General features: G+C 41.3%; 2 protein-coding genes across 2 annotated transcripts in view; one reads left to right on the top strand and one right to left on the bottom strand.

The window, feature by feature from the left end:
- Positions 1-12,157, top strand: part of COL5A2 (collagen type V alpha 2 chain) — a 165,291-nt gene extending 153,134 nt beyond the window's left edge. Inside the window, exons 51-54 of the mRNA XM_084643728.1 lie at positions 3,374-3,665; positions 4,755-4,942; positions 8,070-8,309; positions 10,410-12,157. Of these exons, the coding sequence (XP_084499854.1) occupies positions 3,374-3,665; positions 4,755-4,942; positions 8,070-8,309; positions 10,410-10,556 (867 nt within the window). The 3' untranslated portion in view covers positions 10,557-12,157. The remainder of the gene's footprint in view (positions 1-3,373; positions 3,666-4,754; positions 4,943-8,069; positions 8,310-10,409) is intronic.
- A 10,367-nt stretch (positions 12,158-22,524) lies between these two features.
- The window catches only part of COL3A1 (collagen type III alpha 1 chain), a 69,057-nt gene continuing 65,861 nt past the window's right edge, over positions 22,525-25,720 (bottom strand). Inside the window, exons 49-51 of the mRNA XM_084643864.1 lie at positions 25,530-25,717; positions 25,136-25,378; positions 22,525-23,627 (exon numbers count right to left, since the gene is read on the bottom strand). Of these exons, the coding sequence (XP_084499990.1) occupies positions 23,481-23,627; positions 25,136-25,378; positions 25,530-25,717 (578 nt within the window). The 3' untranslated portion in view covers positions 22,525-23,480. The remainder of the gene's footprint in view (positions 23,628-25,135; positions 25,379-25,529; positions 25,718-25,720) is intronic.

The following is a 25,720-nucleotide window of genomic DNA, read 5'->3' as shown; positions in this document are numbered from 1 at the left end:
CCAACAAAAAGAACAAGCGGGGGCACATTAGTTCAACCCCCAAAAGTAAAGAGGCCAAAAGACTGGACCTTTCTGGGAGAAAAATTTATTCAATGGCTAGCCTTCAATTCCGGGTGGCGAACCACCAGGTCATCTTGGGTGGGTACAATTTTAACTTATGGGACTCCCTCTGTAAGTTCAAGGAGTCCCTCCCTCAGGATTTGGCTAGCTGCAACACCGTGAACTCTGAGCCCAGCTCCGATGATACTTTTTGTGAGTCACCTAGAGTGGAATCGATGTGAGCAAGCACTCGAAGCAGAAAAAATGGTTACTTAATTTTCGTAACTGTTGTTCTTTGAGATGTGTTGCTCATGTCCATTCCATTACCTGCCCTCCTACCTCTCTGTTGGAGTTGCTGGCAAGAAGGAACTGAGAGGGTGTAGACATATAGAGATGCCTGAACATGGCACTCAAGGGGGGCTCCACAGCCGACCCTACAGATACTGCTATGGCAAAAGTCTCTGACGACCACGCACGTGGGCGTGCACACACCTAGAATGGAGTGGACATGAGCAACACATCTCAAAGAACAACACTTATGAAAGGTAGGTAACCGTTTTTTCCTGTTTTGAATTTCAGTCTGCTATGCCTAGTTATAGCCCCTTATTCCATCCTCAACAATTCCTCTTGTTGCTTGGAGTTCAGATACTACAAGTAATTGAGAGAATTACCTTTGTACATCCTTGCTTATTGATCAGGCCCGGCACAGATATTTAAAGGCCAAGTTCTGCTCAGTTATGCAGTTGTAAATGTAGAATAACATAAGTGAACTGAATTATTTCAGGTTTCAGAGTAGCAGCCATGTTAGTCTGTATCCGCAAAAAGAAAAGGAGTACTTGTGGCACCTTAGAGACTAACAAATTTATTTGAGCATAAGCTTTCGTGAGCTACAGCTCACTTCAGTGGAAAATACAGTGGGGAGATTTATATACACAGAGAACATGAAACAATGGGTGTTACCATACACACTGTAACGAGAGTGATCGGGTAAGGTGAGCTATTAATAGCAGGAGAGTTGGGGGGGGGGACCTTTTGTAGTGATAACCCAGGTGGACCATTTCCAGCAGTTGATAGGAACGTGTGAGGAACAGTGGGGTGTGGGGGGGAATAAACATGGGGAAATACTTTTACTTTGTGTAATAACACATCCACTCCCGGTCTTTATTCAAGCCTAAGTTAATTGTATCCAGTTTGCAAATTAATTCCAATTCAGCAGTTTCTCATTGGAGTCTGTTTTTGAAGATTTTTTGTTGAAGAATTGCCACTTTTAGGTTTGTAATGCTCTCATAGGATCTAACCAGAATGGTTTTGGCAAAAGAAAATCTTGTCTCACTAATCTCTTAGAATTCTTTGAGTAATAACAAAGTAGTGGATAAAGGAGAACTGCTTGATGTAATGTATGAAGACTTCCCAAAGATTTTGACAAGGTCCTGCACAAGAGGCTACTAAAGAAGCTGAATAATCCTCAAGTGAGAGGCAAATTATTGTTGTGGAATCAAAAACTTTACTTTTAATTAAAAGGAAAGAGTAGGATTAAATGGTAAACTTTTATTATGGCCAAAGGTTAACAGTGCGGGGTACCTCAAGGCTCCATAAAAGGTCCTGTGTTGTTCAATATATTTATCATAGTCTGGAAAGTGGGTGAGTAGAGACGTAAAATTTGGAAATGATACAAAGTTATCTAGGTCAGTTAGGACCAGAACAGTGAGGAACTTCAGAGAGACGTAAAGAAGCTATGTGAATGGACAACATGATGGCAAATGAAATCCAATGTTGATAAATGCAAAGTACTGTTAATTGGAGGGAAACATTTAAACTACTCAGACACCTTATGGTGTTCTAGATTAACTGTATCAATTCAGGAAAGGGACCAGGTTTAGTCTGATAAATGAAAACTTCTGCTCAATATGCAGCCGTGGTTAAAAAGCTAACAAGATATTAAATGCATAAGGAATGGGATGCTGAATAGTAACAAAAAAAATTATCAAAAAGAAAAGGAGGACTTGTGGCACCTTAGAGACTAACCAATTTATTAGAGCATAAGCTTTCGTGAGCTACAGCTCACTTCCTCAGATGCATATCGTGGAAACTGCAGATATGCATCTGAGGAAGTGAGCTGTAGCTCACGAAAGCTTATGCTCTAATAAATTGGTTAGTCTCTAAGGTGCCACAAGTCCTCCTTTTCTTTTTGCGAATACAGACTAACACGGCTGCTACTCTGAAAAAAAATTATAATGCCTTTATATACATCAGTGGGGCAGCCTCATTGGAATTCTGTGCACGGTACTGGGCACCCCATCAAAAAGGATAGACTTAAGGGGGTTCAGAAAAGAGTGGCAATCAAAGGCTTAAAAAAACTCTTGTATAATGAGAGATTGAAAAAATGGGGATTATTTACTTTGAAGAAGAGATGAGACATGATAAAATATCTTTAACGGTACAGGTAGATTGGGAACTGCTGTCTCATACCCAAGAATTCTTGGCAGTTCCCATATCTGAATCAGTTTTTCATTTTTGTTGCTGTTATATGAATTCCCTCCAAATTATCAATATATTTCAACTGCTGCTGAGGTGTCATGAAATGAATGCAGAATTCAGAATTTTGAGTAAAGTATTTATTATACCTTGAATCTAAAACAGATCAGATATGTAGTTGAGACAGTGAGGTAGGATGTCTCAGACTATTATTTCTAGTTTTACTTTCTCTCAGTGCTTACCTCAGTTACAAATTCACAATAACATATTAAGAAATACATTTCTTACCATAATTCCTCGACACAGAATGTATTAGATTGATGGGCATGCTTCTGGTTGGACAATTGGAACATTAGTTTTGAACTCTGGTTAATTACTATTAAAGGGAGTTTCACAGCTAAATCTCAGTGTGCCTGTGGTGGTACCAGAACGTCAGATTTAGAATTAGAAGCCACAAAATTCAGATCCTAAAGCTCAAGGCTCTTCAGATCAAGGTGTTGGTTTGATCCATTGTGGAGTGCATTATTCGTTGTTTAACACCAACAAAGGCCCATATTTAGTACAGTATCCCTATGTACTTGCTAAAAAGCTTTCCGAATTTCAGGCCAAAATGCTCAGAGCTGTACAAGACAAAGTTAGAGACAGTCTATGCCCTTAGATGTGTGGGCCTATCCTCTTATCTCTATCCTTAGAGGCAGGAGTCAGCCGTGAAGTGTTGCTCTGGAACTTTCCCTAAGTTTGAGGGTGATTGGAGCTGAGATTTTGGCTAGGCTTGTCTTTTTAATAACTATACTGTCCCAAACCCCACTCTGTTTAATGAAAACATCTTGTGTATCTCTATTACTACTTTTACTTTTAGGGTCCTCCAGGTGATCCTGGTCCCCCAGGTCCCCCAGGCCCCCCAGGTCACCTCACAGCTGCCATCGGTGACATTATGGGCCACTTTGATGACAGTATGGCAGATCCACTGCCAGAATTCACTGAAGATGAAGCAGCCCCTGATGACAACAATAAAACTGATCCAGGAGTCCATGCCACACTGAAGTCACTGAGTAGCCAGATTGAAACCATGCGCAGCCCCGATGGCTCCAAGAAACACCCAGCACGCACTTGTGATGATCTAAAGCTCTGTCATCCATCCAAGAAAAGCGGTGTGTATAAAATGCAACATTTAATAATGTAGTATCTGCATATGCTGCATTGTCCTGGTGTACTGCCATTCTGGTCTTAGGATCTCTGGGAAAACATGCATGATATACGTTGTTGTGGTAATAGCTGTCGTTCATGCCAGGTCTTTTGAATTAAGGAGCTCAAAAACCTCTTGCAAAAATGTTGTTTATTCTTCAGTATTTTATTGCGTAAGGCACTTGGGTATTTCACTGGAGTGCCACCCCTGTAAGTGTGATCACACTGGAGCGCCACTCCTGTATGTATGATCACAGTGATAAGCTGGTACAGTGCCCGTTTGAGGCAATAATAATTCAGCATTGAAGGCTAAATGCTGCCTTTGGATGCATAATCCATTCAGTTGCTAAAATAACATGGGTTACCCATCCTGATTTTATATACCTCATTGTTCTTTGAGTAGTGTGTTAGAATTACTCTAAGTTACACTGGCATCCAGCACCCCATAAGAATTGTCTGGCAGCTAAGGATTAGCTAGGGAGAGAGCAACCCCAGCCTTTCCCCTTTTCCTGCAGCTATGCCCTCTGTGCCAGGCTTGGCTGCTTTGTTCCATCAGAGTAGTGCCAAGGGGCTTTATAATGGGCTTAAGCAGTGCTTAATTTCTGCCAGGGCAGAGCCCCGGCCCCTCTAGGCTTGGCATTTTATAGCCCCGGCACCTCTGGGCTTGCCACGTCAGTTATTAAAGTAAAAAAAATTGCTCAAGCCCCCTGGCACCTCTTTCATTACAAATTAAGAACTGGGCATAAGCAAAATTCAGGATCTAACTACCCCCAATTTTAAAGTGCTTAAAATATGGAACCAACTATTGTGCTTGAACTTATCTCTGGAGTGTACATTAAAACAAGTAGAGGGTTGTTACATCATACCCAATATAGTTACACAAGTTGTTTATTGATCAGCTAAACTGGTTAGCCATTGAGGCCTCAAAATAAAAGACATTAGGTAAATGTGGAACTTGTGTTTTGTAATATCTAGAGAGATTCCTAATTATAACTCCCTAATTCATTCAGGAATCTTACTAATATAGCAGAGATTACATTTTTTGTGTTTTGCAGGAGAATATTGGGTTGACCCTAACCAAGGTTGTGTTGAAGATGCTGTAAAAGTCTACTGCAATATGGAAACTGGAGAGACTTGTATTTCTGCAAACCCATCTAGCATTCCGCGCAAAACGTGGTGGACTAGTAGATCACCGGACCTCAAGCCTGTATGGTATGGCCTTGATATGAACAGGGGATCACAGGTAACTAAATATATTTCAATGGGATAAAAAAGGGGTGATAAAATTTTTAAACATTGATTTTTTTAAACTTAAATAAGATATTTTTATTTAAATTAAATACAGATTTGTTTTTAAAAATAAAGCCGTTTAAAATTAAATTTGAAATTGACAGCCTGTGTTAAAGCCCAAACTTATTATAATCTATTAAAATAATAGTAAGTAGTAAGTAGTAAGTTTGCTGCCAAGTTTTAAAGGAAATCAAACCAATGGATTGTTGGAAGTCGCTGAATAAGCATCTGGAACCATAGTTTGTTGAAGTACTAAACCACCTTTTGACAACAGAAGCATCTCTGTAGATGCAGAGAGAATATTTTCTTTATTTAAGTGTATTCAACTATATCAGTTCAATGAAAAATTCATTCAAAGTTAAGAAAATGATTGGGAGTGGAAAAAGCAGGAAAACTTGTTTTCCTCTTCCAGTATATGAATTAAAAACTAGGTGTGAAAATATGAGGTCCACTAGTTTCAAATCTTGTTAGGACGTAGTGATCAGAAACAATCAGTTTAATTCACTAATTATAGATACTTCCTTTGGTTAATAAATCAGTTAGTTTTAAATACAAAACATGTTTTGATGAACTTTTTGATAAACTTTTTTTCTTATATATGCAGCACATTTAAGACAGTTTTATTTAATAAAATAGAATACAATTCTGTTTTTGTACATTTTAATTGAATTTGAATTTCCATCCAAATAGAGCTTGATACAAATCACAAGTGAAAAACCAATCAACTAGTAAATAAATGCATCATTCACCATTTTCTAACAGAATAAAAATGTAAAAATTAAGAATATGAATAAATGTAAGTTAAGCTACATGCTTAAATAAACATGTACAGACATAGTGTATGTTCCTGGTTAGCAAAAAGCAGCACCAAATCCAGTGAGAAGGCTATATTTTGTTGCAAATCAATATGTTTTAATGATTACCAGCCAATGAAAATCAACTTGTCTTTAGGAAAATAACTAAAAAATACAAATGGAAAACATGAGAAAAATCAATTATTTAAATCAGTTTCCCACTTGCTGATTTAAATTGCTTTGATTTAATTAAATCCACCCTGTGAGAAGGCTCTTCTCCAGATTCTTTCTTTTTCTTTTTGGATATTTAATACTATTTTGAGCAGATCATGCCAAGATAAGAACTTTATAAAAACTGGTAGACAGATTGTCTGACATTCAAGTTGTTACTTACTTGATTCAAATATATTGTTTACTCTTCACAAATATAAAACTTCCTTCTGTATCCCTAACTTAGTTCCCAAAAATCTGGTTTCACGACCAAAATGTTGCAATCTGTATGCCTAATTGTGCAGTCCCTATGCAGACATAACTCCTGGTGATTATGTTTAAGGCTGCAATTTAGTTACGGAGGTCATGGAAATCATGGCATCCGTGACTTCCAAAGGCCTCAGTGACTTCAGCCAGCGCCTCCTGAAGCTGCCGGGTCCCCTGCCACCTGTGGAGGTAGGGAGCTGGGGGATCTGCCACTCCTGGCTGCCATCGGTGGCTTCCACGGGGGGCAAGGGGGACCCGGTGGCAGGGGGCACCTGCCACGGCGGGCGGCAGGGAGGATCCCCAGAGCTCCGGGCCGCCATGGGAGGCAGGGGGGACCCTTGCAGCTTGGAGCTGCCAATGGAGGGGGACCGTGTAGCTCCCAGCTGCCTCTCCCAGCTCCCCAGGCTACCCATTCTGTCATGGGTATTTTTAGTAAAAGTCACGGACAGGTCACGAGCTTCTGTGAATTTTTCATTATTTCCTGTGACCTGTTGGTGGCTTTTCCTAAAAATATCCGTGTCAAAAACTTAGCCTGAAAAATACCAGGCTTCCAGAATGAGCTTCAGAACTCTGAGCCCCTGGGCCACTGAAGATCACGATGAAGGATTCCTATGAGGGGCATTAAAGGCAGTAGTTGCTGTGAGTGCCAGCATCTCACAGTAGGTGTTTAGCATTTTACAGATTTGAGAATATTTAATCCATGATCTGATGGAGAGGAGGTGGAATTCACCACCAAGAAAAATTGTAAAAAAATAATTAATATGTTAACAACACAGTCAGGTCTGATAAGTACCCAGTATAGCCTTTGTAATATTCACTTGCAAACTCTAGAGACTGGTAGTTGAAAAGAAATTCTCAGACTTGACTGATTATAGCTAGCATATATTATAAGAAGACGTTGCAGATAGAGAAGATTTTCCTCATTCTCTGTACACTATCTGGTTTGTGGGAAGTATACATTTTCCAGCCAATATTAAATTACATTTTCTACACTGCAGTCACTCAAACTATATGAATAAAATTAAAAATATATAGGAAGGGAAAATGCAGAATATTAGCAAAATGTTTGTCTGATTTCTGATTATTCACAGAGAAGAGTGAAAATATATTCAAACTTCTTTGGTTAATATTGATATTACTGAATAAAATGTATGTAAAATAAGATCCTAAAATTACAATAAAATAGTTACATTTTTAAAATGTTTTCTGTGGTTGACATTTATTATATATATTTGGCTGCTGCTCTAGTGAGCTATTACATTTAACGTTAGAGGCATTGACCCAGCTTTGAGTTTCTTCAGGTTGGACCTTTGTGCCAATTCGGAATCCTGTTAACTTTGGTAGGGATCTATTGGGATGTGTATGTGGTTCTCAGTGCAGGACTGGGGCCTTAGCTAAAAAGGTACTATGTGTTATGGCCAAAATTTTCCAAAGTGGCCTCAGTTTCTGGGTGCCCAGCTTGTAGAAAATTATTAAAGAATTCTAATGATTCTTGGACTTGCTGTGTCTGAAAATCATTAATATTACTGGTTTCAGAGTAGCAGCTGTGTTAGTCTGTATCCGCAAAAAGAAAAGGAGGACTTGTGGCACCTTAGAGACTAACGAATTTATTTAAGCATAAGCTTTCGTGAGCTACAGCTGAATGCATCCGATGAAGTGAGCTGTAGCTCATGAAAGCTTATGCTCAAATAAATTTGTTAGTCTCTAAGGTGCCACAAGTACTCCTTTTCTTTTTATTAATATTACTGACATCCACAAACTTTATATGAATTCATGTAACCTAAGATAATCTATCTTGTATCTTTGCAGTTTGTCTATGGAGACAGTGAGTCACCAAATACAGCTGTCACCCAAATGACCTTCCTGCGCCTTCTGTCAAAGGAAGCCTCCCAGAATATCACATACCATTGTAAGAACAGTATAGGGTACATGGATGACCAGTCTAAGAACCTGAAGAAAGCTGTAATTCTTAAGGGGGCTAATGACCTTGAGATCAAAGCAGAAGGAAACAATCGATTTAGATATACTGTCCTTCAGGACAGCTGCTCTGTAAGTTCTAACTTTTCAAAACTGATTTCATCGTGTTTATAGAGAAAAAAGACTTTTTGGGGGCCTTTAATATTTTCAGATCTTTCTCAAGTTGGAAAAAGTCCACAGAATTGAACATTTCTAATGTAATAATACTACAGAAATTCTTCCTGGGTGTCAGAATAATAGGATTTACAGGTGGAAAAGACATTTTGGTCCAGATTTTCAGAGCTGGACACACAAAATTGAACTCTGAACAATTTAGAGGAATTATTAATTACTAGTTACTATTATTTATTATTATACAAGGTCTCTGTCTCTCCTTCCCTCCTTTCACTCTCCATCCCCGTTTGCTACTGTGTGTGATCAGTCAAAGAATCCAGATAAGTCCAAAATCAAATGTTTCTGTGCCAAGTAAGTAGGACCTTACATACTGTGTACAGTTGCTAATGCTTTGGTACCTCTACTTAGAACTGGAAAGAAGGGATCTTCTATAGAGAAAGTCCACAGTGTAAACAAGAAACAGCTTAGATCAGTGGTTCTCAACTCTCGTCCACCGCTTGTTCAGGGAAAGCCCCTGGCGTGCTGGGCCGGTTTGTTTACTGGCCGCATCCGCAGGTTCGGCCGATCGCAGCTCCAATTGGCCGCGGTTCGCCGCTCCAGGCCAATGGGGGCTGTGGGAAGGGTGGCCAGCACATCCCTCGGCCTGCGCCACTTTCTGCAGCCCCCATTGGCCTAGAGCAGCGAACCGCGGCCAGTGAGAGCCACGATCGGCCGAACCTGCGGACGCGCAGGTCAACAAACTGTCCCAGCCCACCAGGGGCTTTCCCTGAACAAGCGGTGGACCAGCGTTGAGAACCACTGGCTTAGATCATAGAAATGTAGGGCTGGAAGGTTCTGAGATTGTTTCATCTAGTTCCTTAATACTCTAACAGGAATTTAATCAGGCCCTGCCAATTTATCTGAATATTCTTTAACCTGTTCTTTCTCTATTTTGGTATGCATTCATTTCCCCTTGTTGTTAATAGTAATTGTGTTGAGTATCTGGTCTTTTTAATGAAGACTGAAGCAAAATAGGCAATAAACACCTCAGTCTTTAGATGTCATTAATTATTAGCTCTCCTTTCCCACTAAAAGAAAAGGAGTACTTGTGGCACCTTAGAGACTAACCAATTTATTTGAGCATAAGCTTTCGTGAGCTACAGCTCACTTCATCGTATGCATACTGTGGAAAGTGTAGATCTTTTTATATACACACAAAGCATGAAAAAATACCTCCTCCCTCCCCACTCTCTGCTGGTAATAGCTTATCTAAGTGATCACTCTCCTTACAATGTGTACGATAATCAAGGTGGGCCATTTCCAGCACAAATCCAGGGTTTAAAAAGAACGTCTGGGGGCGAGACTTTCCAACTTTCCTTCTCATTAGGTTAGTTTACAGTTGTGCCTCTAATCTTGTCTCCTTGAGAAACTACCAGCTCTCCTGAACGCCTTTTTTCCCTTAGATTTTCTTCCTATGGGACCTTACCTACCAGTTTTCTGTGTTTGTTAAAGTTTGCATTTTTGAACTCCATTGTCCTCATTCTGCTGCTGTCATGCCTCGTTTCCTTGGAATCATATTTGTGCTGCTCTAAGTTCCCCCCTGCACCATACCATTTTCAGCCTACATGCCCAAATCCTGGAATTCTGTATAATTTTTTGTAATGTAAAATGAGTTTTTATTTTGGAATGAATGAGAATACTCCCCCACCATCTCCAGCTTCACTTTCTGCTTGTTTCTGCACAGATGTTTACCCCAGTGTTTGTTATATGTAGCAGTACATTATTAATACATCAAAAAGAAATTTCTTTTACTTTCAAAATGAATCTAATTTTATGGCAGCAATGTTGCTATTTAAGATTCAAGACTGAAGCCGATGAGTCAGATGGGCAAGCATTTTTTTTAAAATGAAAAAGCTTCAGTAAGCAATTGCAGTACAAGAGGACATGCATTGTGCAGTAGATGTACAGTAGGGTCCATCTGGAATGTCTCTGATAGTGTTGTTGGCTTCTGCTGGCCCTCAGGATGCTTTTCAAATGAGCTTGAACCATGGCATAACATTTCTCTCACTTGTTTTTCAGAAACGTAACGGGAACGTTGGCAAGACTGTCTTTGAATACAGAACACAGAAAGTGGCACGCTTACCTATCATAGATATTGCCCCAGTGGACATTGGTAATACAGACCAGGAATTTGGCATTGAGATTGGGCCCGTGTGTTTTGTGTAAAAGAAAGAGGAAAATATTAACACACCACCAACAACAACAACTAAACACAAGAACTTAGACTGATGGAAGTTAATCCTGAGACTCTTGAAGTAATGGCTGATATTGCATCAGCATTGTACATACAGTTCTTTTTAAATGCCTGGCCTCCTTCAGAATATTTATTTTACTTACAAACCTTCAGTTTTAAATGATCTAAACCAACTTTTTAGTGCAGCAGTACCATTTAAAAAGGACCAATGATTACCCTTTTAAAAAATCTGGATGATAATTGTAGGGCTTTTTTGCTCACCTTCTTTGAGTGTAATTCAAAATTTGTAGGTATTCCATACAGATAGTTTAAAAGTGGAGCTTTGTAAAATTCAAAGGGATACTTCTTTTGCTTGGATGCAGATTGAATAGCAGAAAAGTAGAGCACTTTTGTGAACTTTGGTTTAAAATATTTGCAACCAAATATGCTTTTCCCACAGCATGTTTAAATGAAACCAATGTTTTTCTTTCCCCGGCCAGTCACAAAAAGCCCAATGTCATTAATTGAATAACGCTTTTTAAGTGAGGTCATCTTACTTGGCATTGTCCTTAGTGAAATGCTTAACAATTCTATGTAAATGTATTAGTCTACACAGAAGTGGATGGCCTTATATTTTATGAGGCCTAGAAGAAATCCCTTCAGCATCATAAACTTTTATGAAATAAGAAAATTCAGGGGTAAATCTTTGAGTAGGTCTACATTTGAATTTTAAGGGTCTGTCCTTCTCCCTCCTGACAAGGTACATACATAAGTCCATACTATTAATGAGGCTTTCACTTGGAGGAGTATGTACCCTTAAATATGTCTGAAATCTGATACCCAATTGATTTCTTTTAGTACTTGCATAATCTAATAAACCATTACATATAAAATTTTATAGACCATGTCATAAGTTTGTTTTCAGCTTATGTGTGTCATCAGTCATTCACGTGTACCAGACCAAGGGTTCAGAAACTCACTGTTGCAGAAATGACTTTTTAGTCGACAATCAGTCATGCATCACCAGTCATTTTGACCTATCAGTCCTGAATTGTCAGGGCAAAAAATGATCCACCATTTCTTAGCATGAGCTACCTCATCTCTAAAAGCTGGGATGCATTTAATATTCTTGTTTTTATTTTAGATACTAAAAGGTGCTATATGCTTCTGTTATTATTCCAAGTATGGAGATAGGCAGGGCAAAAATAATAAGTTTTTTAAGTGATGGTGCTAAAATGACTTCTGTAAAAGCCTGACAAAATAAAGATACTTCCACCAACATAGTTTTGAAGAGTAAAGCTGTTAGATTTCCAGTATTTGAAAGAACAGTGTTACAGTGCATTTTACCTGTTGGTCATACACTATATGGAATGTTTTGTAATACCAACATGTTTTATTACCTAAAGCATGTGGGTACAAACATTATTAGAGGGGTTTTTTCTGTTTCTTTATTGCATTTGTGCTCGCCAATGTTTTGTGTGTCTCTTTAAATAAAAAAAATAAACAGCTGAGGCGATCCCAAAAGAAAAGCCATGCACATAGCTTTATTCATGTATCTTTGCAAAGCATTTAATTAAATACATGCTTCTTGTTATGTCAGTGGTTTCCTTTTTGTAGAACTCCTTCCAACATATCCCATTCAGTTCATTGCTGGGGGGAAACAGAATTTTATAATTTTTGTTGCTGTTTTAAATGATTTAGATGTTTGTAAAATGTGCACCTAAAATATTTTATATATTGGATTATAGTGGAAATTTTCAGTGATATCCTTTTTTGTTGCAAATCTCACAAGGTGGAAGTTAAATTACATCAAATTATCATCACCTAGCCTACTAAAGCTGCCCAGCTAATACTCTTTGGAACTCCAGGATGTCAGAATTTTTATTCATGATTGAATAAAATATGATGATCAAAGCAGTATGTCAGTTTAAATAATCTCTGATGTTATAAAATGTAATTTATAGACCATTTCCAAAGTTATATTTGCAATGATCAAAATAATCAAAAATTAATGTTCAAATAATCAGTCATTCCTAAATTGTGATAGTTCTAGCTCTGTAAATGTTAAGTTTGTATGTGCACACTTGTATACAATAGATATACACAGGAAACCACAGGAGTGTTCAGAGGTTCACATGGGCATAGTCTATTCTTCCTGCATGACAAAGGCTCAGTTCTGCGATTTTCACTAGGGCAAAACTCCTATTAAAATCTGGTTAAAGTCTACAGCATAGGCACCTTCAGAGCTGATGGGCAATCTAATCATGGCTGAATGACTGTGGTGCACAGTGGTTAGTACATAATGCTTTATCACAAATTTAGATATTGCTAACTGGTAGTAGTTTGTCGTATGGGGTTTATTCAGAGGCATAAAATAAGGAGAAAGTAAACTAAGGATGAATCTTTTACTCTGTTTCAAGATTTAAAATACTTTTAATCTCTGACTTTCATCTGCTGGGATAATATAATCCAGAAATAGTATACTTGTGTTTTAGAGTAGATGGCTTTTAGGTATAAAGGATGTATTATGAGTCCCAGCGTCATAGCAAAAAGTAGTTAGCCATTCCACCTTGAATGGTCCCTTACAATATGTGCTAACTACTAATGCTAGACAATCTGTTCTACCTTGCATTTTCTTGTGACACTGGAAGTACCTTTCCCAGACCTGAAGAAGAGCTCTGTGTGGGTCAAAAGCTTGTCCAAACTTTATTAGAAATTGGTCCAATAAAAGATATTACCTCACCCACCTTGTCTCTGTTTTCCAAATGCCCACCTACTACCACCTATTGATCCCAATGGGAGTGAAGCCTGGTTTCCCTTAGCGAGAGGTGATGGTAAAATGTTATATGGCAATGCACACTTTAGATACCTCCATCCTGTAGTGATGGTGTGAGGAACAGAAAAATGAAAACTCTAATGTGTCTTCAGAAATCAGTTAAATCTAATCTGGAACTTCAAATACTATTATGCACAGATCTTAAGTGTATGCCTATTGCCTAGTATCACTACAGGAGGGAGTAATGGTCATTTGGGTGCCTTCACTTGCATTTCCATACATTCGCATGTTCAGATTTTTTTTAAATTTAAGCTAACCTGAATTTCCTGGGTTTCTAATGCTTGTTCTTGGGTTAATTACAACATTCCTGAAATGCTTTTACCCTTATGTTACTGACATGCACTCTCCACCTTAACATCAGTTCAGTGTAGTTTTGGATCTGGAAAGATATATACACAATTAAACATATATAAATATAAGGCTGATAATATGTATAGGCCCAATCTGTGTCTCCCGCCTCTCCCCAGGCATGGGGCTCTGTACAAGTACAAGGGTCTGGATCCAACTGCAGACTCAGAGTCCATCCAACCCTTGCACTCTGCCAGGGTATGGAGCTTGAGAGGACAAGCTATGCCTTGCGACCAGAAACCACTGACCTCGCTTTCTGCCAGGACATGGGGCTCTGAGAGGGTGAGCTGTGCTTTACAGCCACAAGTTTCCAATCCTTGCAGTCCGCCAAGGCATGGGCTGAGAGTCAGACAGGCATGCAGGGTCTCAAACCCTGCCTGAGGCCATGACTCCGCTGTGGGATGCTCAACCAAGAGCATAGACATTCCCACAGCCAGGGAAGGTTCTCCTGGCTGTGGGAATGTCTATGCTCTTGGTTGAGCATCCCACAGCCAGGAGAACCCTCCCAGCCTACTAAAGGGTAAATCTTGCCAAAATACCAAATCCCTCAAAAGGTAAAAGCAAGTGCCCCTTGTAAGGCAGCTATTTGGATTTGTAATGAGCAAACCACATGGAAAAAAAAAATCACAGTTTTAACCCTTTCTCCTTTGCTTTCCAACCTGACACTGAGTTTGCTGGAACGCTTCTCTCCTGCACAGACAGGGCCTGTATGAATTCTGGCTCAGTGCCCTTCCCCCTCAGGGCAGCTTGTTAAGGGGTGGTTGCAGCCTGGCCTCCAGGTGCCGCCTGTGGGGAGCAGTGCCTGGCAGCCTTTGCTGGGGAAAGCACGCAGGGATCTAGCAGCAGCAGAGTGGGAAGGGCGGCTGTGTTTTGTTTTCAGCCTGCCCAGGCCCTGCCAGGAAAAGGGACTCGGTGACTGAAAGGTAGGTGTGGTGGGAGGCTGTACATTAAAGCAAAGGGCGCTCAGGATAGTTTGTGCCCAGAACACAGGCACAAGAAGACGCCGCACCCCACAAGCGGAGGCACCGTGGGATTGCCCGGAGGTAAGTGAGGACTAATGCATGGAGTAAAGCCCTGCATGGCACTGGCTCAATCCTGAAGTATTGACATGAGTGCCAGACAGACGGACGGACGGAAGGAGGCGGAAGATGCGCTTTCAGACTCCTGGGGAACTGGCTACTCCCCCACACTACACCCCATGAGCATCCCTAGCCCAGTCCCGTCCTCCCCACGTGGCTTCCCTTTGCTTCCCTGTCATTTTCTGTAGGAGGACATGAATTCTGCGCATGTGTAGGGGCACAGAATGCTCCCAGGAGCAAAATGCATAAATACAGCGGGTTTCATTTCAGACTTCATTTGAACTATTATTCTTTCTTTGCCTTTGGAATTGGCTGTAGTTGTACTACTTTGTATCTCTACCTTTTTGGCATTGTAGAGAGTGGCGCTGGCATATATTAAACACGAGGCTCTCTCAAATTATGAATAATTAGCCAAGTTATGAACCTTAGATGTCTTTGTTCCCTATGGATCAACTGTTCTATCAAACCAGGACTGAGACTGGCCTGTCCACACTTGTCGCACCACAGTCCAGTAAATGACAAACCCTCACTAGCCTTTAATAGATCTTCTGGGGAGGGAAAATGTGGCGTTGATAATTTCCTGTGCAATAATGACGTTATATAAATTATTTCAAAATTATTAAAAATGACAAATTGCCTGGTGAAAACCTTGACCATTTTAGTTGGGTCCTTCTTTGTGTGTGTGTGGGGGGGGGGGGGGGGGGCTCCCTGTTGTGAGAGGAGAAGTTCCAAGGACTCTTTACAATTGAATGGCAGATGGAGGGTGTTGCCGGCACCCAGTGTCGAGAGGCTGAACAACAGCTTGAGTTGGTTCGCTACCCGGTGTGCTACACCCAATAATCACAACGGGGTGGGGAAGCAGAAAAGTTTATTTGACGCTTCAAAAAGGTACAGGGAGATTTGAATCTCAAATCCTGTACAGAGAGCAGGAAGTTACACAGGCTTTTATACATCCTTTTCCCCAGCATACTTATCCAGTAGCAAGCTGCCCTAAGTATCCATATAGCCAGCCAATCCAGTTCCCAGCTAGTTCCCTGGTTCTCTGTATCATTTGTTAAACTATACATAAAGCTGCTTTATTCAGCATTGTTCTTCCATATCTGCCCTGTTTGGCCTTGCTTAGTTTCAGGCAGTCTGCCTCTGCAGCATAGTGTTGCAGATTCTCAGCATAACTGCTGTGTGTGCCTCCAGGTGGGGGGGGGGGCAAGGACACTTGGGCCTAGTACGCAGAGCTGCTACGAGTGCCTCCAGGCCGGGGGCGGGGGGGGGGGGGCGGTAAGGACACCTGGGCCTAGTGCGAGGGGGCTTCATCGACACTCGTGGGCTTCCATCCCCTCGAGTTACCTAGTGGCCATGCCCCAGTGTCCCCAACAAAGGGATAGCAGCACGTGTCATTGAGCTTCATGTTACTTGGCAAAAACCCAGCTATGAGAACTGGTCTGTAAAGAGCTAGTAGTTGAGACCTGAATGAGTAATGAGACAACCTGCTCTCACCATTGACTAGGTCACAGTTGAGGAATGTTAATGACACCTGATTTGCACTGCCATTGAGGGGTAGAAGATTGCATACTCTACTTCTCTTTATCACATTCCTTTCATAAGCACTGAAATGTACTTAAACATGTAAGAAAAGAAAGGCCAAGATAATCTGAGGATAAAAGGCCCTTTCTTGCCTTATTGCAGTTGTGCTTACTAGAGAAGAGTAAAATATTCTACATAAAAATGGCCATACTGGCTCAGCCAATGATCCATCTAGCCCAGTCTCCTGTCTTTCAACAGTGGCCAATGCCAGGAGCTTCAGAGGGAATGAACAGATCAGGTAATCATCAAGTGATCCATCCCTGTTGCCCGTTCCCAGCTTCTGGCAAACAGACACTAGGGACACTATCCCTACCCAGCTTGGCTAATAGCCTTTGATGGACCTATCCTCCATGAATTTATCTAGTTTGAACGCTATTATTGTCTCGACCTTCACAACATACTTTGGCAAGGAGTTCCACAGGTTGACTGTACATTGTGTAAAGAAATATGTCCTTTTGTTTGTTTTGAACTTGCTGCCTATTAATTTCATTTGGTGACCCCTAGTTCATGTTTTATGAGGAGTAAATAACACTTCCTTATTTACTTTCTCTACACCAGTGATGATTTTAGAGACCTCTATCACAGTGGTTCTCAAAGCCAGTCCGCCGCTTGTTCAGGGAAAGCCCCTGGCGGGCCGGGCTGGTTTGTTTACCTGCTGCGTCTGCAGGCTCAGCTGATCGTGGCTCCCACTGGCCGTGGTTCGCCGCTCCAGGCCAATGGGGGCTGCGGGAAGGGCGGCCAGCACATGGAATAGCTTCCATATGAGGAGAGATTAATAAGACTGGGACTTTTCAGCTTGGAAAAGAGATGACTAAATGTGGGGGATATGATAGAGCAGTGGTTCTCAAAGCCGGTCCGCTGCTTGTTCAGGGAACGCCCCTGGCGCGCCGGACTGATTTGTTTACCTGCTGCGTCCACAGGTTTGGTCAATCGCGGCTCTCACTGGCCGAATCTGCGGAAGGGCGGCCAGCACATCCCTAGGCCCACGTCGCTTTCCCTGAACAAGCGATGGACCGGTTTTGAGAACCACTGCTCCCCCATTGAGTCATCTCTTTTCCAAGCTGAAAAGTCCCAGTCTTATTAATCTCTCCTCATATGGAAGCTGTTCCATACCCCTGATCATTTTGTTGCCCTTTTCTGAACCTTTTCCAATTCCGATATATCTTTTTTGAAATTGGGCAACCGGACCTGCACACAGTAATCAAGATGTGGGCCTACCGTAGATTTATATAGAGACAAGATGATATTTTCTGTCTTACTATCTATTCCTTTCCTAATGATTCCCAACATCCTGTTAGCTTTTTTGACTGCCACTGCACATCTCCATCATCCAGTGGCCCTACTGGTTGTTTAGCAGGTTTCCTGCTTCTGATGTACTTAAAATTTTTCTTGCTGTTACTTTCTGAGTCTTTGGCTAGCTGTTCTTCAGATTCTTTTTTGGCCTTCCTAACTGTATTTTTACACTTCACTTGCCAGAGTTCATGCGCCTTTCTATTTGCCTCAATAGGATTTAACGTCCACTTTTGAAGGATGCCTTTTTGCCTCTCACTGTGTCTTTTACTTTGTTGTTTAGTTACGGTGGCACTTTTTTGGTTCTCTTACTATGTTTTTTAATTTGGGGTCTACATTTAAATTAGCCTCTATTATGGTGTCTAAAAGAATTTAAACTCTGTCTTTTGATTCCATCTTCCCTTTTCAAGTTCAAAGGGCTTGATCATTTAGTCCTTCCTTACTCAGGCAAAATATTGACTCTAAGGGCTAGATTCACAAAGGGACTTAATCTGGTGTTGCAATACTCAACATTGCTGCGCTTAACTTTTAGTGGACTTCCAAACCCTTTGTTCGGTGCCTGGGCTCCCTATACGGTGCCTCGGGAGAGTTGGGTACCTAAGAATGGGATTCACAAAAGCTGGCGGCAGCAGACGGTGTTGGTGGCGATGGCGGCCTCACCACCACCACCTCCTGTTTTTGTGTGGGTTTAGGGGTGCTCAGAGCATGCCTGCTGGATCAGGCCCTGAAGACAAGAGAGGCAGAGAATGCCTAGTTTGTGATTCCCGCAGGGGCTTAGGTGTGACTTAGGTGCCAAGATTCTGGGTGATGTCAGAACTTAGGTGGCTGCGCACAAGCCCAGCCACTGAAATTTAGGTGCCTCGGGCCTTGAACGGTGGAAATGTAGGGTATGTCAGCATTAGACCTGGAGGTGTAAATTCCAGCTCGAGGAGACATACCCATGCTAGCTTTGATAGGGCGAGTGTGCTAAGAATAGGGTGCAGCCATAGCAGCACGAGTGGAGTTAGCTGCCTCAAATGTGGGCCTAGGGTCTTGGACAGGTACGTCCTTGAGGTGGCTAGCACCTCGAGCTGCTCCTACTCAATCAGAGGTTGTGGGGGGTGTGGCTCTTCTAGCTGCAATTTACCTCTCCAGCTTGAAGTGTAGACACACCCGATGCCTACAGCATTGGCTGATCGCTCAGTGGGGGGTTTTATGACTGCCAGTGGTGCCTAAGTCCCGTTGTGAATCTAGTCCTAAAATATCTACTTCTTAACAGAAAGTACAAGATGAATTCGGTAGATAAGCTGTTTAAATGTTGCCCTTTATCTAATCTTCCCCTTAACGTATACACTTGTTTTTGCATTATGATTCCTTAACACGCTCGTCAATGGCTGGCTACTTTACCTTAAGTGCTCATGATACGAGTTTCAATTTCCCACAAAATTCTTTATGGTCCTATTTGTATATTACTAAAAGTGTCAGCTCCAATTGTGTAAATACCTTAGTAGTTTATATTTAATGTTTTGACACTATCAACACAAAATGCTTTGGTTCAGGAGAGAAATTATTTTGGAATTTTCAGTCCATGTTCACACAAACCAGATTTTCAGTTCACACAAACACGTATTTGTTGCCAATTATTCGTTCAGCCTCAATGCTGCCTGAAATCTAGTGGTTCTGTAAGTCTTCTTTTTTTCTTTTTTTGGTGTCATGTATCCTTCCAAGTGCTTCCAGTGGGCTGGGCCTAGCAGCTAGTATCAAGGGACATATATGGAGCCTGTTTCCTACATGCCTCCTCCCTCCTCCCCCGCCGCATGTTAGGGACTATGAGGTGGATTGCATAAGCAAGAGTTCTCACAACAAATTTTTTGGTGGCCTCAGAGTGCAGCTACCAACTCTTGCTGGTGGCCGTTCTGACAATTTTTCCTAAAATACTTAATTAATTTTTGGAAAAACAAATAAATATGCACATATATATGACCAGATCATTGTAATTTATTTATGGCGGGGTTTTTTTGCCGAGTCAATAAAAATAATGTATAGATGTCTCTAATCTTTAGTGGACCTAAACAGAAAAGAAATACAAATAAAGTGCTTTGTGTGTTTTGCCTTTTTTGGTTGATTTTTTTTTTAATTTGCTAGCTAGTGAAAAGTGATTGTTAATATCACTTCCCACAGCAGACTTACTCATCCTGAGCAAGCTGGAGGGCAAATTAAAACGTGGATGGGCAGGTCTGTAAGGAGGGCCATGTTCTGGGGGATGGGGGTGGGGGCTGGAAGAGGTCGCGGCGGTCAGGGCAATGGCAAGGTGAGTCCATGATTGCATTCTGGGGCCCTGCTGCATGGCTGGGGGATGGAGGAGGCAGCAGGGAGCAGGGGTGATGGGGGACCAGAGAGAATGAGCTCAGGGGCTGAAATCCACCACTGCATGGCCAGAGCCTGTTGCCCACCACTCCAGGGCTGAAGCGCAAAGCCTAAGCCCCACCACCCCATGAAGGTGGAGAACTGACTCTCACTGGCGCCTGCTCCTACAATGTTTGTGGCACTAGAAAGGGTCAGGGACCAACCCCTGCTGGCAGCCCCATGGGAGGAGGGGCTACTTGCTGCCCTGCTCCCCCCTCCACCCATCATCACCCAGGACGCTGTGGCTGTAAGAAAAGCCCCTGGTGGCCTGCCACTACACTGTACGAGGCTTCCCCCATGCACAGGGTCCATACATCTTCAGTTCCAAAAACACAGGTTCTGCCCTGGCAAGGAACCAGTCCCCTAGTTTATATTTTGATTCACTGTGACTGTACTACTTAATTCTTCTAGCTGGCCGGACCTGGTTCTATCTTCTTAGCACCATACTAGGAGTGAATATAGGCGCAGCAAGCAGACTGTAGTGATGACAAAGGCCAAGGGCATACTGACACCATTCTTGCCAGCCAGGTTCACAAGATTCCAGCTCTGAGATTAAGGCTCCAAAAACATATTCCTTCCCTATAGGCTAAGGCTACTAGGTTTGCACACTAGTGTTTTTGTGCTACTCCAATAGTATAATAAATGTAACGAAATGTTTCACAAATGACAAAAATCAGTCCAGCTTTCCTGAGATGACCTATATTTGCTATTACTCACAGGTACTACTATTTTTGCTTTTTCCTTCTGTTCTGATGTGCCAATTATTGTTTGCTATATAGGGTGACAGGTACTGCTAGAAACTGAAATGATTTGAGTAGAGAACACTATATGCAGGGGTTACTCATTCAAAAAAGGTTACACTTTTAAAAACTATGAATTACACACCTTCAAAGCTATCCTATTTGGTTGTCTAATTGTTTTAATTCAAAATCGTCTTCCTTTTTGAATGGAATTGGTCACTTGTAGTTTCATAGGGACAAATGAGTATGCCAAATACATTTTTTATGTTAACCAACCATTTTTAACAGTAATAGTCCAAGTACGGCCATCAGTTATGCCAGTGCAACCCACTGAAGGAATTTCACAGAGCAGAAGTTGGTTCCCTTATAAGTGGTTTAATAGTTGCAGAAAATGTTAAAAGTACCCTATAAAGCAGGATTTTCAAAAGCACCCCGCATTGCCTCAGTTCTGTGGCCATTGAAATTAATGGCGCTATGTTAGGCTAATGCTCATCACTTTAGAAAATCCCACCCTTTAGGCGCAGCCCTGAGGAAAGGGAAGTGCACCAGGCACTACTGTGATGCAGAGACCTACTTATATGTCCCATTTCCTCCTTTGCGTTCTCTTTTACTAGTGATGGCTAGTAACTTACTGCTGACCTATACCAGAAGCCATATTACTATCCATCCTGTTCGGATGCACCCACTCAGTTGGTCTGCCTTGGGGAAGGTGGATCCCCCGCCATCACCTGCTCCAGGGAAGCAATAAAGCTGGTGAGTAGCCGCACTTATTCCCACACACACGTAGAGGTATGGAAGGTGTTCTTATTCCCTTGCACAGGCACCTAATCCAAGTCACAGTCTATCAGACCATTTATTTTTGATGTTAAAAGGAATGGTAACTATCATATTAATAGGTTTCAGAGTAACAGCCGTGTTAGTCTGTATTTGCAAAAAGAAAAGGAGTACTTGTGTTAGTCTCTAAGGTGCCACAAGTACTCCTTTTCTTTTGTCATATTAATATGAATAGTTAAGAGTAGACAAAAGGAATATAATGTGCAACATCAATGTTGTTTCGTCCAGATTTCTAGACAGAAGTTCTCTTCAATAGCACAAAATATATAGATGTGTCAGATTATGACAGTCATTTTGCTGGCTTGTGCGCTATTCAAATGAGCATCATTGTTATCTGTACTATGCTGTGTGATAGTCAAAATTTTACTGTCACTCATGTACATTACCACCTCTACAGTTGCTTTCTGCACTCATTTCCTAACCCTTCCATTTCTACCTGGGTAAAATTCAGTATTGACCACTATAAAGCCTGTCCCCTGCTTATATTCCATGTATCTGCAGTAAAGGCATTATGCTGGCCCTCAGCATGAATTTCAACTGCACAGAATTTACAAGTTTCAGTGCAGCTTCCAAAGGATTTGTGACATGAACATTTTCCAAAGTACCAGACATTTCTGTCGGTCATGTGTGACAGGTTTTCAGTACTGGAATGATAGTCCAAAAAGCTGATCACAGGTAGTTTTAACTTTAAGTTTCTAAGTAAAAAAATACTTTAGTGCAGCAGGTAGCATTTCTTAGTACTAAATTGTAAACTCTCTGGGTGAAATCCTGCCATTTTGCTTGAGGAAAGATCACTCAGTCCTTTTTCTGGACTCTGTTATAACTTTGCTTCCCTGTTAGTAAAGTTGGGAGGAAAGGATAAGAGTAGTGAAGTGGAAAAATGAGGAGTTTTATTAAGATATTTATTGTGTGTCTCTGTAAGGTAAAGACCAACAACAATATAAAAGCTTACAAAGATGGTTAACCTTCAACACTACAAATGTGTTAATGTGATGAAAGAAGCTCACAATTCTGCATCTTTGACTTTTACAGAGTGAGAAGGGAATGACCTCAGAAATAGTAGGCCAATCCTAATCTCTGACAGGAGACATTTACAATTGTTTTTAATCCTTTAATGGAAGTCAATAAACCTGTCTTGCAGATTTAGAAGTGAAAAATACATTAGCACCATCACATTAGTCTTTTACACTTCCCTAATTTTAGTGGTCTTGACCAGCAATGACAGGAAAGTATAGAAGCACCCTTGAAAACAGAATACCATAATTTTATTGTTGGATTGTAACATTAGGGTGTTCAAACTAATCAGTAAAGAAAAATACAATTGTATACCTAATAATTCCTTTGAATTAACCAATGGTTCCAATGTATTTTGATTTGGCTGTTTGGTTTTTTTTGCTGTAACTCATCAAACTCATCCCAGTTTCTGTCCATGTTGAGGTAGTTGAAACGGGGAAGTCTTTCTAGCTTTACGGACTGCGTCTTAGGGTAAACTTTGATGCTGGGAGCAATCAGTGCTGTGTAAATTGGCTTTCATTCAACTAATAGAAGACAGTATTTTTTTGTTGAGTGTTGAAGTTTTATTATAGCACCACGGAGACATGTTTTGAAGATGGAATTTGGTTAAAAAAAGCAAAAAGCATTTTTATTGTATTTTGTGTAATTAAAAACAATTCACCCTTTGTCAAATTACCTTTGTTTCCTCCAGAAAATTTGTAAATAAATAACTGGGATACAGTTGAGCACCTGTACCAGTTGACAAGGTTAAAACAAAAGGAGAGTGTGGATTTGCTTGCTGGGGTTTTAGAAAAAGCGATATCCTTGATTTTATAAGAAACAGACTGGGCCAATGTCCACACCAAATTCCTGATCAGGACCACCAATATCCATGGGAGCAATATCCACCACAGGCAACCTCATTGTCTTCCGTGTTCTGTATTCAAAGACTGTTTTACCCCATTCTCCAGTGTGCTTCTGCAAAAATTGAAGAGAAAATCAGTTTAGAGAAATCCAGTATAATTCTACAGGGGGGTTATTTTACTTAATTTCACACCTCTTGTTCCTCACACCGATGTTCCATACCCTGCCCCATTCAAAGTACTTCATTTCCCTAATCATTATCTTCTTGGAAAGGCATATGTTTAGAAGAGCTCTTAATTAGTGTTCGAAGGCTGGGCTAGGCAGGGGGCAAGCATCAGATGGTTACAGCTCCCTGAACAAATCTCTGGCACATGCTCTAGGCTACACAGACACCATGCGTTTTTTTGCATGCATGCTCCAGCCTTGCATTGAGAAATGCTTCCCCCTCCTTGTGCAGTAAGCACAGGAAAGGGAAACAGGAAAAAATAAGCTGCACTTCGCATTTGTCTCGTGCATGCAAAAAAACAGCAGCAAGAGGTTGCAGTGTAAACCAGGCTCATACTACTTTAAGTTGCACTTTCTGTGATGTGCATGTGTATCTTTTGTGCCATTGAGACCTCAGATCACTGCAGCAGCGACCAGCAATTATGGAAGCTGTTGTGCATTAGTTTCTGCTGTCTAGACAGACTGCTGTTATTCACATCAACTGGCATTCTTGATCATAACTGCCATTCATCACTTGCTGTTACAACAGGCTTAGACTAGCTGCCTGCATGTTGCTATCAGATGGTTCCCTGCCTGTTTCTGGTACCTGCCAGCGCTGAGCATACTGCCAAAGAGTAGGGGGAGTCCCCTCAGTTGTGGCTTTATCTTGGATGATGTCAGTCCTGCCTCAAGTGAACCCATCAATGAGTAGACTTCATGGCATCAGTACCCTCCAGCTATATATGGTCATGGAACAGTGCTACCTGGAAACATAGGCCAAAGCACCTACCTCAAAGGGAGATGAAATTATCTATAGGCTACCTCTGTCTTAGTGCATAGCTTTTTCTCCCAGGTGAATTTTTGCATGGTTGGGACAATCTAGCCCTTCATATTCAATTCCTGGTTCAACAAAAACTCCATTTTGGATTGAATAGAATTAGGTTTGGGGTGGAATCAGAATTTCAGCACCATGACTTGGATGAAAGGAGAAAGAAAAGGGGGCATCTAAAAGAAGACCTTTGTAAAGCACAGTTTCAAATAGCATCTTACTCCACAAACAGAGCTGTTGATTTCAAAGCTGTTTTTAGCATGTAGCCTGTAGCAAGGGCCAGTGCAGAGGGCACGGTCCCGGGAAGTGGCATAATGCCTGCCAGTGCCTGCTCCTTGGTTTGCTGGCAAAGCGTATGATATACCCGCAGTTGGCTCCACTTAAACCGGTGCACCAGCACTGATTCCACCTATTCCCTGTCCGACCTCACTCAAGCTTCTGGAGTGTATTGTCTGAGCATCACAGCTGCAACTGTGTCTAGCCCTTGCAACGGGTGAGTGAGTCTTTGCTCTTTCCAGTGTCCCTGCACGGCTAGGATCCCATCTAGCCCTATATGTGGTGCTATCTTACAAAAATTCTGTGTACTTACAGTACAGCCATCTTCCAGAACGGCGTATGTGAATTTGCTGTTTCCTTCAGCCTTGAACTCGCTCTCAGTGGAACTCATCAGTTTCAGAGCTTTCTTAACATTTCCACTGGCCTGATCCATGTAAGCAATGCTGTTCTTGCAGTGATAAGTGATATTCTGAGAGGCGCGGCTAGAGAGCAATCTAAGGAATGCCATCTGCACATCTGAAACATCTTCTGGAAGCTCTGGATCTCCATAGCTGAACTGTGGTACAACACACAAAACAATCTTTTTTTTTAACTGCTGATATATTTACTAGATTAAATTAATTCCATGGTATTACTTATCAGTGATGTGAATGAAATATAAGAATTGCTGCCTAGGTTATTAATTGAGAAGATCTAATATTTCTTACCTGGAAGCCACCATTCATAGACTCTCCAAACCAGATGTGTTTCTTTTCAGCTCCTGAACTGGTCCACCAGTTTTTACGTGGCACACTGCTGGGATTAGCATTGATGCATGTCTCACCAGTTTCCATATTACAGTATGCTTTTATTGCATCCATCTTGCAACCTTGGTTAGGATCAATCCAGTACTCTCCTA

Source organism: Lepidochelys olivacea, assembly GCF_965140295.1.
Source record: "Lepidochelys olivacea isolate rLepOli2 genome assembly, chromosome: 11".
Lineage (NCBI taxonomy): Eukaryota > Metazoa > Chordata > Testudines > Cheloniidae > Lepidochelys > Lepidochelys olivacea.
Note: the sequence above shows the minus strand (reverse complement) of the source record. Positions and strands in the feature narration are given on the sequence as shown.